Source organism: Salvelinus fontinalis, unplaced genomic scaffold (assembly GCF_029448725.1).
Source record: "Salvelinus fontinalis isolate EN_2023a unplaced genomic scaffold, ASM2944872v1 scaffold_0311, whole genome shotgun sequence".
Classification (NCBI taxonomy): Eukaryota; Metazoa; Chordata; class Actinopteri; order Salmoniformes; family Salmonidae; genus Salvelinus; species Salvelinus fontinalis.
The window spans coordinates 87,412-107,047 of NW_026600520.1; the positions used below are offsets into that span (position 1 = coordinate 87,412).

Sequence of the window (19,636 nt, forward strand, 5' to 3'; positions counted from 1 at the left end):
CGTTCTCTCTTTCTTTCTCTCTCTCTGAGAACCTGAGCCCTAGGACCATACGTCAGGACTACCGGGCATGATGACTCTTTGCTGTCCCCAGTCCGCCTGGCCTTGCTGCTATTCCAGTTTCAACTGTTCTGCCTGCGGTTACGGAACCCCTACCTGTCCCAGACCTGCTGTTTTCAACTCTTAATGATCGGCTATGAAAAGCCAACTGAGATTTATTCTTGATTATTATTAGACCATGCTTGTCATTTTTGAACATTTTGAAAATCTTGTCTCTCTCTAATTTTCTCCTTCTCTCTTTCTTTCTCTCGGAGGACCTGAGCCCTAGGATCATACGTCGGGACTACCGGGCGTGGTGACTCCTTGCTGTCCCCAGTCCGCCTGGCCTTGCTGCTGTTCTGCCTGCGGTTATGGAACCGCCACCTGTCCCAGACCTGTTGTTTTTCAACTATTAATGATCGGCTATGAAAAGCCAACTGAAAATTATTCATGATTATTATTTGACCATGCTTGTCACTTATGAACATTTTTGAACATCTTGGCATAGTTCTGTTATAATCTCCACCCGGCACAGCCAGAAGAGGACTGGCCACCCCTCATAGCCTGGTTCCTCTCTAGGTTTCTTCCTAGGTTTTGGCCTTTCTAGGGAGTTTTTCCCAGCCACCGTGCTTCTACACCTGCATTACTAGCTGTTTGGGGTTTTAGGCTGGGTTTCTGTACAGCACTTTGAGATATTAACTGATGTACGAAGGGCTATATAAAATAAACTTGATTGAACTTGATGACAACAGTCAGAACAGATAGCCTACCCCCGGGCCAGCGTCACGACAACAGTCAGAACAGATAACCTACCCCCAGGCCAGCGTCATGACAACAGTCAGAACTGATAACCTACCCCCAGGCCAGCGTCATGACAACAGTCAGAACAGATAACCTACCCCCGGGCCAGCGTCATGACAACAGTCAGAACAGATAACCTACCCTCAGGCCAGCGTCATGACAACAGTCAGAACAGATAACCTACCCCCAGGCCAGCGTCATGACAACAGTCAGAACAGATAACCTACCCTCAGGCCAGCGTCACGACAACAGTCAGAACAGATAACCTACCCCCAGGCCAGCGTCACGACAACAGTCAGAACAAGATAACCTACCCCCAGGCCAGCGTCATGACAACAGTCAGAACAGATAACCTACCCCCAGGCCAGCGTCATGACAACAGTCAGAACAGATAACCTACCCTCAGGCCAGCGTCATGACAACAGTCAGAACAGATAACCTACCCCCGGGCCAGCGTCACGACAACAGTCAGAACAGATAACCTACCCCCAGGCCAGCGTCACGACAACAGTCAGAACAGATAACCTACCCTCAGGCCAGCGTCATGACAACAGTCAGAACAGATAACCTACCCCCGGGCCAGCGTCACGACAACAATCAGAACAGATAACCTACCCCGAGGCCAGCGTCACGACAACAGTCAGAACAGATAACCTACCCCCAGGCCAGCGTCATGACAACAGTCAGAACTGATAACCTACCCCCAGGCCAGCGTCATGACAACAGTCAGAACAGATAACCTACCCCCGGGCCAGCGTCATGACAACAGTCAGAACAGATAACCTACCCCCAGGCCAGCGTCATGACAACAGTCAGAACAGATAACCTACCCTCAGGCCAGCGTCACGACAACAGTCAGAACAGATAACCTACCCCCAGGCCAGCGTCACGACAACAGTCAGAACAAGATAACCTACCCCCAGGCCAGCGTCATGACAACAGTCAGAACAGATAACCTACCCCCAGGCCAGCGTCATGACAACAGTCAGAACAGATAACCTACCCTCAGGCCAGCGTCATGACAACAGTCAGAACAGATAACCTACCCCCGGGCCAGCGTCACGACAACAGTCAGAACAGATAACCTACCCCCAGGCCAGCGTCACGACAACAGTCAGAACAGATAACCTACCCTCAGGCCAGCGTCATGACAACAGTCAGAACAGATAACCTACCCCCGGGCCAGCGTCACGACAACAATCAGAACAGATAACCTACCCCGAGGCCAGCGTCACGACAACAGTCAGAACAGATAACCTACCCCCAGGCCAGCGTCATGACAACAGTCAGAACTGATAACCTACCCCCAGGCCAGCGTCATGACAACAGTCAGAACAGATAACCTACCCCCGGGCCAGCGTCATGACAACAGTCAGAACAGATAACCTACCCCCAGGCCAGCGTCATGACAACAGTCAGAACAGATAACCTACCCTCAGGCCAGCGTCACGACAACAGTCAGAACAGATAACCTACCCCCAGGCCAGCGTCACGACAACAGTCAGAACAAGATAACCTACCCCCAGGCCAGCGTCATGACAACAGTCAGAACAGATAACCTACCCCCAGGCCAGCGTCATGACAACAGTCAGAACAGATAACCTACCCTCAGGCCAGCGTCATGACAACAGTCAGAACAGATAACCTACCCCCGGGCCAGCGTCACGACAACAGTCAGAACAGATAACCTACCCCCAGGCCAGCGTCACGACAACAGTCAGAACAGATAACCTACCCTCAGGCCAGCGTCATGACAACAGTCAGAACAGATAACCTACCCCCGGGCCAGCGTCACGACAACAATCAGAACAGATAACCTACCCCGAGGCCAGCGTCATGACAACAGTCAGAACAGATAACCTACCCCCAGGCCAGCGTCATGACAACAGTCAGAACAGATAACCTACCCCCAGGCCAGCGTCACGACAACAGTCAGAACAGATAACCTACCCCCAGGCCAGCGTCATGACAACAGTCAGAACAGATAACCTACCCCCAGGCCAGCGTCACGACAACAGTCAGAACAGATAACCTACCCCCAGGCCAGCGTCATGACAACAGTCAGAACAGATAACCTACCCTCAGGCCAGCGTCACGACAACAGTCAGAACAGATAACCTACCCCTGGGCCAGCGTCATGACAACAGTCAGAACAGATAATCTACCCCCGGGCCAGCGTCACGACAACAGTCAGAACAGATAACCTACCCCCAGGCCAGCGTCACGACAACAGTCAGAACAGATAACCTACCCCCGGGCCAGCGTCATGACAACAGTCAGAACAGATAACCTACCCCCAGGCCAGCGTCACGACAACAGTCAGAACAGATAACCTACCCCCAGGCCAGCGTCATGACAACAGTCAGAACTGATAACCTACCCCCAGGCCAGCGTCACGACAACAGTCAGAACAGATAACCTACCCCCAGGCCAGCGTCATGACAACAGTCAGAACAGATAACCTACCCCCGGGCCAGCGTCACGACCAGTCAGAACAGATAACCTACCCCCAGGCCAGCATCATGACAACAGTCAGAACAGATAACCTACCCCCAGGCCAGCGTCACGACAACAGTCAGAACAGATAACCTACCCCCAGGCCAGCGTCACGACAACAGTCAGAACAGATAACCTACCCCCAGGCCAGCGTCACGACAACAGTCAGAACAGATAACCTACCCCCAGGCCAGCGTCACGACAACAGTCAGAACAGATAACCTACCCCCGGGCCAGCGTCACGACCAGTCAGAACAGATATACAGTGCCTTCAGAAAGTATTACTACTTTACTTATTCCACTTTTTGTTGGGTTACAGTCTGATTTTTAAAAAAAAGTATCCATCTACACAAAATAATTTATACTGAAAAAGTTAAAGCCTGATTTTAGAATTTTTTACTGATTTATTGAAAATGAAATACAGAAATATCTAATTTGCAGAACTATTCACACCTCTGAGTCAATACTTTGAAGAAGCACCTTTGGAGGTGATTGCAGCTCTGAGTTTTTTGGGGTAAGTCGCTAAAAGTTTTGGGTTGTACATGATTTGTCCATTATAATTTTTAAATTCTTCAACCTCTGTCAAGTTGATTGTTGATCATTGCTAGACAGCCATTTTCAAGCATTGCCATAGATTTTCAAGACGATTTACGTAACTAGGCCATTCAGAAACATTCAACGTCATCCAGTGTGGATTTGGCCTTGTATTTTAGGTTATTGTCCTGCTGAAAGGGTAATTAGTCTCCCAAAAAGCACACTGAACTAGGTTTATCTCTTGGATTTTGCTTTTGCTTTATTTCATCTATTTATTTATTTTTAACTCCTTAGTCCTTGCCCGATGACAAGCATACCCATAACATGATGCAGCCAGGCCTCCCGAGTGGCGCATCGGTCTAAGGCACTGCAGTGCAGTGCTTGAGGCATCACTACAGCCCCGGGTTCAATTCCAGACTGTGTCACAGCCGGCCATGACCGGGAGACCCGTGAGGCGGCGCACAGTTGGCCCAGGTCAACCCGAGTTAGGGCAGGGTTTGGCCAGCCAGGATTTCCTTGTCCCATCTCGCTCTAGCGAGTCCTTGTAGCGTGCCAGGCAACAGTCAGAACTGACTCCGGTTGCCAGCTGGACAGTGTTTCCTCCAACACATTGGTGCGGCTGGCTTCCAGGTTAAGCGAGCAGTATGTCAAGAATCGGTGGGGCTTGGCAGGGTCATGTTTCGGAGGACGCATGGCTCTTCACCTTCGCCTCTCCCGAGTCCGTAGGGGAGTTGCAGCGATGGGACATGAAATTGGGGAGAAAAGCGGGTAAAAAAACAAAACATGATGCAACCACCACCATGCTTGAAAATATTAATAGTGGACTCAGTGATGTGTTGGATTTGCCCAAAACTTAATGCTTTGTATTCAGGACAAAAAGTACATTTCTTTGCCACATTTTTTTGCAGTATTACCTAAGTGCCTTGTTGCAAACAGGATGCATGTTTTGGAATATTTTTTTTATTCTGTAGAGGCTGCCTTCTTTTCACTCTGTCATTGGGTTGGTATTGTGGAGTAACTACAATGTTGTTGAACCATCCTCAGTATTCTCCTACCACAGCTATTAAACTCTGCAACTGTTTTAAAGTCCATTGGCCTCATAGTGAAATTCTTTGCTGCTCGCACCTGCCCGCCCATCCAGCATCACTACTCTGGACGGTTCTGACTTACAGTGGGGCAAAAAAGTATTTAGTCAGCCACCAATTGTGCAAGTTCTCCCACTTAAAAAGATGAGAGAGGCCTGTAATTTTCATCATAGGTACACTTCAACGATGACAGACAAAATGAGAAAAAAAAATCACAAAATCCAGAAAATCACATTGTAGGATTTTTTATGAATTTATTTGCAAATTATGGTGGAAAATAAGTATTTGGTCAATAACCAAAAGTTTCTCAATACTTTGTTATATACCCTTTGTTGGCAATGACAGAGGTCAAACGTTTTCTGTAAGTCTTCACAAGGTTTTCACACACTGTTGCTGGTATTTTGGCCCATTCCTCCATGCAGATCTCCTCTAGAGCAGTGATGTTTTGGGGCTGTTGCTGGGCAACACGGACTTTCAACTCCCTCCAAAGATTTTCTATGGGGTTGAGATCTGGAGACTGGCTAGGCCACTCCAGGACCTTGAAATGCTTCTTAAGAAGCCACTCCTTTGTTGCCCGGGCGGTGTGTTTGGGATCATTGTCATGCTGAAAGACCCAGCCACGTTTCATCTTCAATGCCCTTGCTGATGGAAGGAGGTTTTCACTCAAAATCTCACGATACATGGCCCCATTCATTCTTTCCTTTACACGGATCAGTCGTCCTGGTCCCTTTGCAGAAAAACAGCCCCAAAGCATGATGTTTCCACCCCCATGCTTCACAGTAGGTATGGTGTTCTTTGGATGCAACTCACCATTCTTTGTCCTCCAAACACGACGAGTTGAGTTTTCATCTGACCATATGACATTCTCCCAATCTTCTTCTGGATCATCCAAATGCTCTCTAGCAAACTTCAGACGGGCCTGGACATGTACTGGCTTAAGCAGGGGGACACATCTGGCACTGCAGGATTTGAGTCCCTGGCGGCGTAGTGTGTTACTGATGGTAGGCTTTGTTACTTTGGTCCCAGGTCTCTGCAGGTCATTCACTAGGTCCCCCCGTGTGGTTCTGGGATTTTTGCTCACCGTTCTTGTGATCATTTTGACCCCATGGGGTGAGATCTTGCGTGGAGCCCCAGATCGAGGGAGATTATCAGTGGTCTTGTATGTCTTCCATTTCCTAATAATTGCTCCCACAGTTGATTTCTTCAAACCAAGCTGCTTACCTATTGCAGATCCAGTCTTCCCAGCCTGGTGCAGGACTACAATTTTGTTTCTGGTGTCCTTTGACAGCTCTTTGGTCTTGGCCATAGTGGAGTTTGGATTGTGACTGTTTGAGGTTGTGGACAGGTGTCTTTTATACTGATAACAAGTTCAAACAGGTGCCATTAATACAGGTAACGAGTGGAGGACAGAGGAGCCTCTTAAAGAAGAAGTTACAGGTCTGTGAGAGCCAGAGATCTTGCTTGTTTGTAGGTGACCAAATACTTATTTTCCACCATAATTTGCAAATAAATTCATTAAAAATCCTACAATGTGATTTTCTGGATTTCTTTTTCTCATTTTTTCTGTCATAGTTGAAGTGTACCTATGATGAAAATTACAGGCCTCTCATATTTTTAAGTGGGAGAACTTGCACAATTGGTGGCTGACTAAATACTTTTTCCCCCAACTATAGAATATGTGGACAACTACAAATACCTAGGTGTCTGGTTAGACTGTAAACTCTCCTTCCAGACTCACATTAAGCATTTCCAATCCAAAATGAAATCCAGGATCGGCTTCCTATTCGCATCAAAGCCTCCTTCACTCATGCTGCCAAACATACCTTCGTAAAACTGAGTATCCTACCGATCCTTGACTTCGGCGAGGTCATTTACAAAATAGCCTCCAACACTCTACTCAGGAAATTGGATGCCATCACAGTGTCATCCGTTTTGTCACCAAAGCCCCATATGCTACCCACCACTGCGACCTTTACGCTCTTGTTGGCTGGCCCTCGCTTCATATTTGTCTCCAAACCCACTGGCTCCGGGTCATCTATAAGTCTTTGCTAGGTAAAGCCCTGCCTTATCTCAGCTCACTGGTCACCATAGCAACACCCACCCGTAGCACGCACTCCAGCAGGTATATTTCACTGGTCATCCCCAAAGCCAATTCCTCCTTCGGCCGCCTTTCCTTCCAGTTCTCTGTTTCCAATGACTGGAACGAACTGCAAAAATCACTGAAGCTGGAGACCAATATCTCCCTCACTAGCTTTAAGCACCACTGTCAGAGCAGCTCACAGATCACTGCACCTGTACATAGCCCATCTGTAAATAGCCCATCCAACTACCTCATCCCCATACTGTTATTTAGTTTATTTATTTTGCTCTTTTGCACCCCAGTATCTCTACTTGCACATTCATCTTCTGCACATCTATCACTCCAGTGTTAATGCTATATTGTAATTATTTTGCCACTATGGCCTAGTTATTGCCTTACCTCCCTTATCTCACCTCATTTGCACACACTGTATATAGACATTTTCTACTGTATTATTGACTGTATGTTTGTTTATCCCATGTGTAACTCTGTGTTGTTGTCTGTGTCGCATTGCTTTGCTTTATCTTGGCCAGGTCACAGTTGTAAATGAGAACTTGTTCTCAACTAGCCTACCTGGATAAATAAAGGTGAAATATATATTTTTTAAATAAAATAAACTGTAAAATAGCATTGTATCTGGTGAACACATTTCCTGTGTTAGTAACAGGCTGATTGGTAGGCTATTGGAGCCAGCACAGTGGGCCTTACCATTCTTGGGTAGTGGAATGACTTTTGCTTCCCTCCAGGCCTGAGGGCACACACTTTCTAGTAGGGTAGATTGAAGATAGGGCACACACTTTCTACAGCTCAGACACCCATGCATACCCCACAAGACATGTCACCAGAGGTCTCTTCACAGTCCCCAAGTTCAGAACAAACTATGGGAGGAGCACAGTACTACATAGAGCCATGACTACGTGGAACTCTATTCCACAGTACTACATAGAGCCATGACTACATGGAACTCTATTCCACAGTACTACATAGAGCCATGACTACATGGAACTCTATTCCACAGTACTACATAGAGCCATGACTACATGGAACTCTATTCCACAGTACTACATAGAGCCGTGACTACATGGAACTCTATTCCACAGTACTACATAGAGCCGTGACTACATGGAACTCTATTCCACAGTACTACATAGAGCCGTGACTACATGGAACTCTATTCCACAGTACTACATAGAGCCGTGACTACATGGAACTCTATTCCACAGTACTACATAGAGCCGTGACTACATGGAACTCTATTCCACAGTACTTCATAGAGCCGTGACTACATGGAACTCTATTCCACAGTACTACATAGAGCCATGACTACATGGAACTCTATTCCACAGTACTACATAGAGCCATGACTACATGGAACTCTATTCCACAGTACTACATAGAGCCGTGACTACATGGAACTCTATTCCACAGTACTACATAGAGCCGTGACTACATGGAACTCTATTCCACAGTACTACATAGAGCCATGACTACATGGAACTCTATTCCACAGTACTACATAGAGCCATGACTACATGGAACTCTATTCCACAGTACTACATAGAGCCATGACTACATGGAACTCTATTCCACAGTACTACATCGAGCCATGACTACATGGAACTCTATTCCACAGTACTACATAGAGCCATGACTACATGGAACTCTATTCCACAGTACTACATAGAGCCATGACTACATGGAACTCTATTCCACAGTACTACATAGAGCCATGACTACATGGAACTCTATTCCACAGTACTACATAGAGCCATGACTACATGGAACTCTATTCCACAGTACTACATAGAGCCATGACTACATGTAACTCTATTCCACAGTACTACATAGAGCCATGACTACATGGAACTCTATTCCACAGTACTACATAGAGCCATGACTACATGGAACTCTATTCCACATCATGTAACTGATGCAGCAGTAGAATCAGATTTATAAAACACCTTATAGAACAGCGGGAACTGTGACGCAACACAAACATTGGCACAGACACACACGCACACGCACACACACACACACACACACACACACACACACACACACACACACACACACACACACACACACACACACACACACACACACACACGATAACATACGCACTACGCATACACATGGATTTGGTACTGTAGATATGTGGTAGTGGTGGAGTTGGGGCCTGAGGGCACACAGTGTGTTGTGAAATCTGTGAATGTATTGTAATGTTTTAAAATGGTATAAACTGCCTTAATTTTGCTGGACCCCAAGAAGAGTAGCTGCTGCCAAATAGGGATCCATAATAAACCCCAGGAAGACTAGCTGCTGCCAAATAGGGATCCATAATAAACCCCAGGAAGACTAGCTGCTGGCAGCCAATTGGGATCCATAATAAATACAAATACAAAATAGACAACAATAATTGTTTCACCTCTCCCACATTCACATTTAGAAAATTACAATGCTTGTCTTTCATAATTTGGTCAGATATACTTGGATGTGTGGTGTCAGGGTTTGTTGCTGGCATGTCGTCCGTCCCTAAGTTTTCTTATCTTGCCAATGAAAAAATCATCAAAGTAGTTTACAATATCAGTGGAACCAACATTTTCCACAACGAATTCGCTGCAAGGCACAGTTTTATTCAGAGCCATGATGGCATTTAACTCCCATCGCCAATTACTCAAACAGCAAAATGACCTTTAAAAAACAGATTAAAAACCAACTCTTGGAACAGAAGGGACTGTACGGCGACACACAGACACACTAACACAACATTTTTGTTGTACTGTTTGTATTTTTTAGCTGCATTGTTTGTATATCATTATATTTTACATTTGTTTGTCCTAATCTATCAGTGTATCAGTGTTTGTTACTTGTTCTGTGTGGCCCCCAGGAAGAGTAGCTGCTGCTTCTGAAAAGGCTCATGGGGATCCTAATAAACATTGACATGTTCACTGTTGCCTTGTTTTATTTGATGTAAGTTCCTTCTATACATGTTGGTGTGTACATGCAACCATGTAGACCATTTTATAAGACCATACTGATGGGGCTGTTACAGTCCTTGGTCTTGTCTGACTTCATCACCAGTCTGGATGAGCAGGCTTTTCTGTCCACCACCAGCTCACACTCTGCTGGGAGATCTACCACCTCTGGGATCCTGAGACGGAGAGAAGGGGAGAGAGAGGGAGAGGTAGAAGGGAGAGGGAGGTAGAAGGGAAGGAGGAGAGAGGGAGAGGTAAAATGGAGAGGTAGAAGGGGAGGAGGAGAGAGGGAGAGGTAAAATGGAGAGGTAGAAGGGAAGGGGGAGAGAGGGAGAGGTAGAAGGGAGAGGGGAGAGAAGGAGGGAGAAAGAGAGAGGGAGAGGTAGAAGGGAAGGGGGAGAGAGGGAGAGGTAGAAGGGAGAGGGGAGAGAAGGAGGGAGAAAGAGAGAGAGAGAGGGCAAGGGTGGGAGGGAAGGAGAGGGCAGGGGTGGGAGGGGGAGAGAAAGAGAGGGGGATGGATAGAGAGAGAAACAGAGAGGGGGATGGATTTAGAGAGAGACAGAGAGGGAGATGGATAGAGAGAGAGAGAGAGAGGGGGATGGATAGAGAGAGAGAGAGAGAGGGGGATGGATAGAGATAGAGAGAGAGGGGGATGGATAGAGAGAGAGAGAGAGAGAGAGAGAGAGAGAGGGGGGGGATGGAGAGAGAGAGAGAGAGAGGGGGATGGATAGAGAGAGAGAAAGAGAGAGGGATGGATAGAGAGAGAGACAGAGAGGGGGATGGATAGAGAGAGAGAGAGAGGGGGATGGATAGAGAGAGAGAAAGAGAGAGGGATGGATAGAGAGAGAGAGAGAGGGGGATGGATAGAGAGAGAGAAAGAGAGAGGGATGGATAGAGAGAGAGAGAGAGGGGGATGGATAGAGAGAGAGAAAGAGAGAGGGATGGATAGAGAGAGAGACCGAGAGGGGAATGGATAGAGAGAGAGACAGATAGGGGGATGGATAGAGAGAGAAACAGAGAGGGGGATGGATAGAGAGAGAAACAGAGAGGGGGATGGATAGAGAGAGAGAGAGAGAGGGGGATGGATAGAGAGAGAGACAGAGAGTGGGATGGATAGAGATAGAGAGAGAGAGAGAGGGGGGGGGGTGGAGATAGAGAGAGAGAGAGAGAGAGAGGGGGAGAGAAAGAGAGAGGGATGGATAGAGAGAGAAACAGAGAGGGGGATGGATAGAGATAGAGAGAGAGAGAGGGGGATGGATAGAGATAGAGAGAGAGAGGGGGATGGATAGAGATAGAGAGACAGAGAGAGAGGGGGGGGTGGAGATAGAGAGAGAGAGAGAGAGGGGGGGGGTGGATAGAGATTGATGGGTTGGAAGGGAAAGGGAGTTGGAGATAGATCGAGAGGGGGAGAAAGAGAGGGGGTGGAGACAGTTTGAGGCAGAGAGAAGGAGAGGAAGAGAGGGGGAGAAAGAGAGGAAGAGAGAAGGGCGAGGGGGAGAGAAAGGGGTGGAGACAGATCAAGGCAGAGAGAAGGAGAGGAAGATAGGAGGGAGAGGGGGAGAGAAAGGGGTGGAGACAGATCAAGGCAGAGAGAAGGAGAGGAAGATAGGAGGGAGAGGGGGAGAGAAAGGGGTGGAGACAGATCAAGGCAGAGAGAAGGAGAGGAAGAGAGGAGGGGGTGGAGACAGATAGAGAGAGAGAGGGAGAAAGACATGAGGAGTGGGGGTCAAATCAGGCTCTTGTTTGCTGGTTTCAATCTCTCAATATAACTAGTGCATCTCTCATAGAGGTGTAGACAGATAGGGTTATACTCATGCCAATAAAGCGTATTATAATTTGAGAAATATGGTGTTACGTGTTGCAGCAGCTGATGCCTTCCATGGAGCAGGAGCAGTCGTAGCAGTCCTTCACCCATGAAGAACCAAACACATGCTGCTTCCCCTCCTTATCCACACACCCTACACACACACACACACACGCACGCGCACACCACACCACACCACACCACACCACGCACACCACGCACACACGCACACACGCACACACCACACACACACACACACACACCACACACACACACACACACCACACACACACACCACACACACACACACACACACACACCACACACACCACACACACCACACACACACACACACACACACACACACACCTGTTTAAGCCACTTTACCAAACGCATACAGCATCACACCCTCCGTATCCTGGTTACAGTGCTAACTTCACTGTCTAATTAAAATTGTAACAGTATTGTAGTAGTGTGGTAACAGTATTGTAGTAGTGTGGTAACAGTATTGTAGTAGTGTGGTAACAGTATTGTAGTAGTGTGGTAACAGTATTGTAGTAGTGTGGTAACAGTATTGTAGTAGTGTGGTAACAGTATTGTAGTAGTGTGGTAACAGTATTGTAGTAGTGTGGTAACAGTATTGTAGTAGTGTGGTAACAGTATTGTAGTAGTGTGGTAACAGTATTGTAGTAGTGTGGTAACAGTATTGTAGTAGTGTGGTAACAGTATTGTAGTAGTGTGGTAACAGTATTGTAGTAGTGTGGTAACAGTATTGTAGTAGTGTGGTAACAGTATTGTAGTAGTGTGGTAACAGTATTGTAGTAGTGTGGTAACAGTATTGTAGAAATATCATAGTATAGTACTAGACTCACCCTTTGTTGGAGTCTTGGAATCTTTGGTCTCCAGCCCCTGGAAGAAGCACTGAGCTTGGCACACAGGCACCAGCGCCAGGACACACACTACCACACGGACGAGAGAACCCTGTAACAGACACACGATTGGTCGCAACGAATACTAAATCATTTTACGCACATCCAGCGCTAACCTGCGCTAAGTAACATACGAAACATCCCCATCAAACTCCGTCACTAGAGATGTCTGTGTCTCAATCCATCAGCCTGTCAGCTTTCCCTGTCAGCTTTCCCTGTCAGCTTTCCCTGTCAGCTTTCCCTGTCAGCTTTCCCTGTCAGCTTTCCCTGTCAGCTTTCCCTGTCAGCTTTCCCTGTCAGACCAGAAGAATCAAAATGTCCGAACGGTTTGGCCTTCAAAACTAATATGACCTCGCTAATGAAAGGGGAGATTCTCACAAACACGAGGGAGTTCTCCGTTTGGACAAGTGTCATGGGACATGTCTGAATGTAACTGGCAACGGTTTTTAAACACGATGGAAGTATGGAGGTAGTTTTGTGCCAACAAAAAAAGGGGTGAAATATTGTATCCACGAGTTCCCTCTGGGGAAATACCGTACCCGTCAAAAGTTTGGACACACCAACTCATTCAAGGGTTTTTATTTATTTTTGACTATTTTCTAAATTTTGTAATAAATTATGTAAAAATCAAATAATGTGGAAATTGAGCAAGTTGAGGTGACTAAACTGCTTGGAGTAACACTAGGTTGTAAACTGTCCTGGTCAAAACATATTGATACAACAGTAGCTAAGACGGGGAGAAGTCTGTCCATAATAAAGCGCTGCTCTGCCATCTTAACAACACTGTCAACAAGGCAGGTCCTACAGGCCCTAGATTTGTCACACCTGGACTACTGTTCAGTCGTGTGGTCAGGTGACACATCTAGACTACTGTTCAGTCGTGTGGTCAGGTGACACACCTGGACTACTGTTCAGTCGTGTGGTCAGGTGGCACAAATAAGGAAAATTGCAATTGGTTCAGAACAGGGCAGCCTGGCTGACCCTTGGATGTACACAGAGAGCTAATATTAATAATATGCATGTCAATCTCTCCTGGCTCAGAGTGGAGGAGAGATTGACATCACTACTTGTATTTGTGAGAAGTATTGACATGTTGAAAGCACCAAGCTGTCTGTCTAAACTACTGGCACACAGCTCAGACACCCATGAATACCCCACAAGACATGCCACCAGAGGTCTCTTCACAGTCCCCAAGTCCAGAACAGACTATGGGAGGTGCACAGTACTACATAGAGCCATGACTACATGGAACTCTATTCCACAGTACTACATAGAGCCGTGACTACATGGAACTCTATTCCACAGTACTACATAGAGCCATGACTACATGGAACTCTATTCCACAGTACTACATAGAGCCATGACTACATGGAACTCTATTCCACAGTACTACATAGAGCCATGACTACATGGAACTCTATTCCACAGTACTACATAGAGCCATGACTACATGGAACTCTATTCCACAGTACTACATAGAGCCATGACTACATGGAACTCTATTCTACAGTACTACATAGAGCCATGACTACATGGAACTCTATTCCACAGTACTACATAGAGCCATGACTACATGGAACTCTATTCCACAGTACTACATAGAGCCATGACTACATGTAACTCTATTCCACAGTACTACATAGAGCCATGACTACATGGAACTCTATTCCACAGTACTACATAGAGCCATGACTACATGGAACTCTATTCCACAGTACTACATAGAGCCATGACTACATGGAACTCTATTCCACAGTACGACATAGAGCCATGACTACATGGAACTCTATTCCACAGTACTACATAGAGCCATGACTACATGGAACTCTATTCCACAGTACTACATAGAGCCATGACTACATGGAACTCTATTCCACAGTACTACATAGAGCCATGACTACATGGAACTCTATTCCACAGTACTACATAGAGCCATGACTACATGGAACTCTATTCCACAGTACTACATAGAGCCATGACTACATGGAACTCTATTCCACAGTACTACATAGAGCCATGACTACATGGAACTCTATTCCACAGTACTACATAGAGCCATGACTACATGGAACTCTATTCCACAGTACTACATAGAGCCATGACTACATGGAACTCTATTCCACAGTACTACATAGAGCCATGACTACATGGAACTCTATTCCACAGTACTACATAGAGCCATGACTACATGGAACTCTATTCCACAGTACTACATAGAGCCATGACTACATGGAACTCTATTCCACAGTACTACATAGAGCCACGACTACATGGAACTCTATTCCACAGTACTACATAGAGCCATGACTACATGGAACTCTATTCCACAGTACTATATAGAGCCATGACTACATGGAACTCTATTCCACAGTACTATATAGAGCCATGACTACATGGAACTCTATTCCACAGTACTACATAGAGCCATGACTACATGGAACTCTATTCCACAGTACTACATAGAGCCATGACTACATGGAACTCCATTCCACAGTACTACATAGAGCCATGACTACATGGAACTCTATTCCACCGTACTACATAGAGCCATGACTACATGGAACTCTATTCCACATCATGTATCTGATGCAGCAGGAGAATCAAATTTAAGAAACATTTTTAAAAACACCTTATGGAACAGCGTTGACTGTGAAGCAACATGAACATTGGCACAGACACACACACACACACACACACACACACACACACACACACACACACACACACACACACACACACACACGATAACATACGCACTACGCATACACATGGATTTGGTACTGTAGATATGTGGTAGTGGTGGAGTAGGGGCCTGAGGGCACACAGTGTGTTGTAGATATGTGGTAGTGGTGGAGTAGGGGCCTGAGGGCACACAGTGTGTTGTGAAATCTGTGAATGTATTGTAATGTAATGTTTTAAAAATTGCACATACTGCCTTAATTTTGCTGGAACCCAGGAAGAGTAGCTGCTGCCTTGGCAGCAGCTAATGGGAATCCATATTAAATACAAATACAAATACATTGTAGAATAATAGTGAAGACATCATAACTATGAAATAACACATATGGAATCATGTAGTAACCAAAAAAGTGTTAAACATCAAAATGTATTTTATATTTGAGATTCTTCAAAGTAGCCACCCTTTGCCTTGATGACAGCTTTGCACACTCTTGGCATTCTCTCAACCAGTTTCATGAGGTAGTCACCTGGAATGCATTTCAATTAACAGGTGTGTCTTCTTAAAAGTTAATTTGTGGAATTTCTTTCCTTCTTAATGCATTTGAGCAGTTGTGTTGTTAAAAGGTAGGGGTGGTACACAGAAGATAGCCCTATTTGGTAAAAGACCAAGTCCATATTATGACAAGAACAGCTGAAATAGGCAAAAATAAATGACAGTCCGTCATTACTTTATAAAATGGTCAGTCAATCCCAAAAATTTCAGGAACTTTTAAAGTTTCTTCAAATGCAGTTGCAAAAACCATCAAGTGCTATGATGAAAATAGCTGTCATGAGGACAGTCACAGGAAAGGAAGACCCAGAGTTACCTCTGCTGCAGAGGATAAGTTCATTAGAGTTACCTCTGCTGCAGAGGATAAGTTCATTAGAGTTACCTCTGCTGCAGAGGATAAATTCATTAGAGTTACCTCTGCTGCAGAGGATAAGTCAGATTGCAGCCCAAATAAATGCTTCACAGAGTTCAAGTAACAGACACATCTCAACATCAACTGTACAGAAGAGACTGTGTGAATCAGGCCTTCATGGTCGAATTGCTACAAAGAAACCACTACTAAAAGACACCAGTAAGAAGAGAATTACTTCGACTTCCAAGAAACACAAGCAATGGACTTTTGACAGGCGGAAAAACGTATTTTGGTTTGATGAGTCCAGATTTGAGATTTTTGGGTTCGTGTTGCCGTCTCTTTGTGAGACGCAGAGTAGATGAGCGGATGATCTTCACATGTGTGGTTCCCACCGTGAAGCATGGAGGAGGAGGTGTGAAGGTGTGGTTCCCACCGTGAAGCACGGAGGAGGAGGTGTGAAGGTGTGGTTCCCACCGTGAAGCATGGAGGAGGAGGTGTGAAGGTGTGGTTCCCACCGTGAAGCATGGAGGAGGAGGTGTGAAGGTGTGGTTCCCACCATGAAGCATGGAGGAGGAGGTGTGATGGTGTGGTTCCCACCATGAAGCATGGAGGAGGAGGTGTGATGGTGTGGTTCCCACCGTGAAGCATGGAGGAGGAGGTGTGAAGGTGTGGTTCCCACCGTGAAGCATGGAGGAGGAGGTGTGATGGTGTGGTTCCCACCGTGAAGCATGGAGGAGGAGGTGTGAATGTGTGGGGGTAATTTGCAGGTGACACTGCCTTTGATTTATTTAGAATTCAAGGCACACTTAACCAGCATGGCTACCACAGCATTCTGAAGTTATACGCCATCCCATCTGGTTTGGGCTTAGTGGGACTATTATTTGTTCTTCAACAGGACAATGACCCAACACACCTCCAGGCTTTGTAAGGGCTATTTGACCAAGAAGGAGAGTGACGGAGTGCTGCATCAGATGACCTGGCCTCCACAATCACCCGACCTCAACCCAATTGAGATGGTTTGAGATGAGTTGGACCGCAGAGTGAAGGAAAGGACCCAACAAATGCTCAGCATGTGTGGGAACTCCTTCAAGACTGTTGGAAAAGCATTTTTCATGAAGCTGGTTGAGAGAATGCCAAGAGTTTGCAAAGCTGTCATCAAGGCTAAGGGTGGCTACTTTGAAGAATCTAAAATCTAAAATCTATTTTTTGATTTGTTTAACACTGTCACGACTTCTGCCGAAGTCGTTGCCTCTCCTTGTCCGGGCGGTGTTCGGCGGTCGACTTCACCGGTCTTCTAGCCATCATTGATCCATTTTTCATTTTCCATTGGTTTTGTCTTATCTTCCCACACACCTGTTGTCAACTTTTGACTGGTACTGTAGAGAAAGGACCTCATCTGACTCTGGTACTGTAGAGAAAGGACCTCATCTGACTCTGGGTCAGTAGATAAAGGGCCTCATCTGACTCTGGGTCTGTAGATAAAGGGCCTCATCTGACTCTGGGTCAGTAGATAAAGGGCTTCATCTGACTCTGGGTCAGTAGATAAAGGGCTTCATCTGACTCTGGGTCAGTAGATAAAGGGCTTCATCTGACTCTGGGTCAGTAGATAAAGGGCCTCATCTGACTCTGGGTCAGTAGATAAAGGGCCTCATCTGACTCTGGGTCAGTAGATAAAGGGCCTCATCTGATTCTGGGTCAGTAGATAAAGGGCCTCATCTGACTGGGTCAGTAGATAAAGGACCTCATCTGACTCTGGGTCAGTAGATAAAGGGCCTCATCTGACTCTGGGTCAAGAGATAAAGGGCCTCATCTGACTCTGGGTCAGTAGATAAAGGGCCTCATCTGACTCTGGGTCAGTAGATAAAGGGCTTCATCTGACTCTGGGTCAGTAGATAACGGACCTCATCTGACTCTGGGTCAGTAGATAAAGGGCCCCATCTGACTCTGGGTCAGTAGATAAAGGGCCTCATTGCCAAAATCCTGAACTATCTCTTTAAAATGCTACTGATGGGGGATTACATTCACCTGCATGTTAAAACACTTCCACAATAATACATTAACAGATCAGTTGGTCTCGTTGATTATGATACCAGACAGATGCATCTAGTTTCCCTACTCCCGCCTCAAATGAAATATCGACCTATCAGGAGCATTGGAAACCGTAAGGCAGACAAAAGTAAAAATGCTTAAGAATATAAGAATATAGAAGCAGTAGGCATATATGTCAAAATAATATAACACGTGATATTATAAATAACTTTATTAGACTAGGGCTACATTTTATAAAAATAAATATAGATTATGTAAATATTACGATTGACTTGATCTAGCGCTCTGTTCCTTCCGGGAAATTCAGCGTTACAGACAATTCAAATCAATGTTCTTGTGGTTGCAGAGACTGCAGTCATGCTGCATATATCGGCTCATTCCATATTACCTTATTAAAAAGTTTATATTCCACTTCGGCCAAACGGATTGAATCCTGCCGTTAGTTACACAAGTGGACAGTCCAGGGTACGTTCTCCCGATCTTGAGAAGAAATTACCATATTTTTTATCTGAAAACGTTCTTTTTATAGATGGATTACATAAATTGGAAACAAAAAAATAAGAATAAGCTACTTCCTTAGATACCGCGCACCAGCTGTTGTTTACAAAAATACCTATACATTTTAGCTCGTTAGTACACTGGCCAATGCTTGTTTCAATAGGCCCTCAGCGTTCATTGACAGACTCAACACAGATTCACACACAGCGCTCACATATTTACTAATTAAATACTTATTAAGAAACGTCTGATTTTGAAGTTGAAACAATAAAGCCAATTCATAACTGGCATCAAATGTATGTTTATAACATTTCACAAGTGATACGTAATATCTTCTAATCACAAAACACTATTCTAGGGTCCCTACTGTGTGGGTTAGGGTACGTACCATGCTGAAGGAAGTCTTCTTGTCAAAATGTAAGTTGAAGTGTTTTGTGTCTCCCCGTTCACAGCTTTATATAAGACATTAACAGCCCTCCCAATGTCTTTATTTAAGCTTGTACACACAGCTAGAGTACACCTGCTCTTCCCAAAGCTCTATATGCAGAGCGAATTTCCCCATAACTCTCATATCTATCAATCTCTGAACAACAGGAACCAGTATTTGTTTAAGGCAGGGCTGAAACGGTAAATACACAGTCCAGAATGGCCACGTCTCTTCAGTTTTTACTGATGAACTTTTGATGACTGATGACACACACACACACACACACACACACACACACACACACACACACACACACACACACACACACACACACACACACA

General features: G+C 45.6%; 1 protein-coding gene across 1 annotated transcript; it reads right to left on the bottom strand.

Annotated features, from left to right (window-relative positions):
- Positions 1-9,976: 9,976 nt before the first annotated feature.
- On the bottom strand, positions 9,977-19,394 carry LOC129845461 (beta-microseminoprotein-like). Its single transcript, XM_055913406.1, has 4 exons — positions 19,257-19,394; positions 12,684-12,792; positions 11,863-11,965; positions 9,977-10,183 (listed from the first exon to the last, which is right to left on the bottom strand). Exons 1-4 carry the CDS (start codon positions 19,257-19,259, stop codon positions 10,054-10,056), a joined length of 345 nt encoding a protein of 114 aa, XP_055769381.1. The 5' UTR covers positions 19,260-19,394; the 3' UTR covers positions 9,977-10,053.
- Positions 19,395-19,636: the final 242 nt, after the last annotated feature.

Bases quoted from the DNA above. Each gene is read 5' to 3' on its own strand.
- LOC129845461 (XM_055913406.1), bottom strand. The intron at 11,966-12,683 runs GTGAGTCTAGTA...GTGTGTGTGTAG, and splicing joins TTCCAAGACTCCAACAAAGG to GGTGTGTGGATAAGGAGGGG. The intron at 10,184-11,862 runs GTAACACCATAT...TCTCCGTCTCAG, and splicing joins GGCATCAGCTGCTGCAACAC to GATCCCAGAGGTGGTAGATC.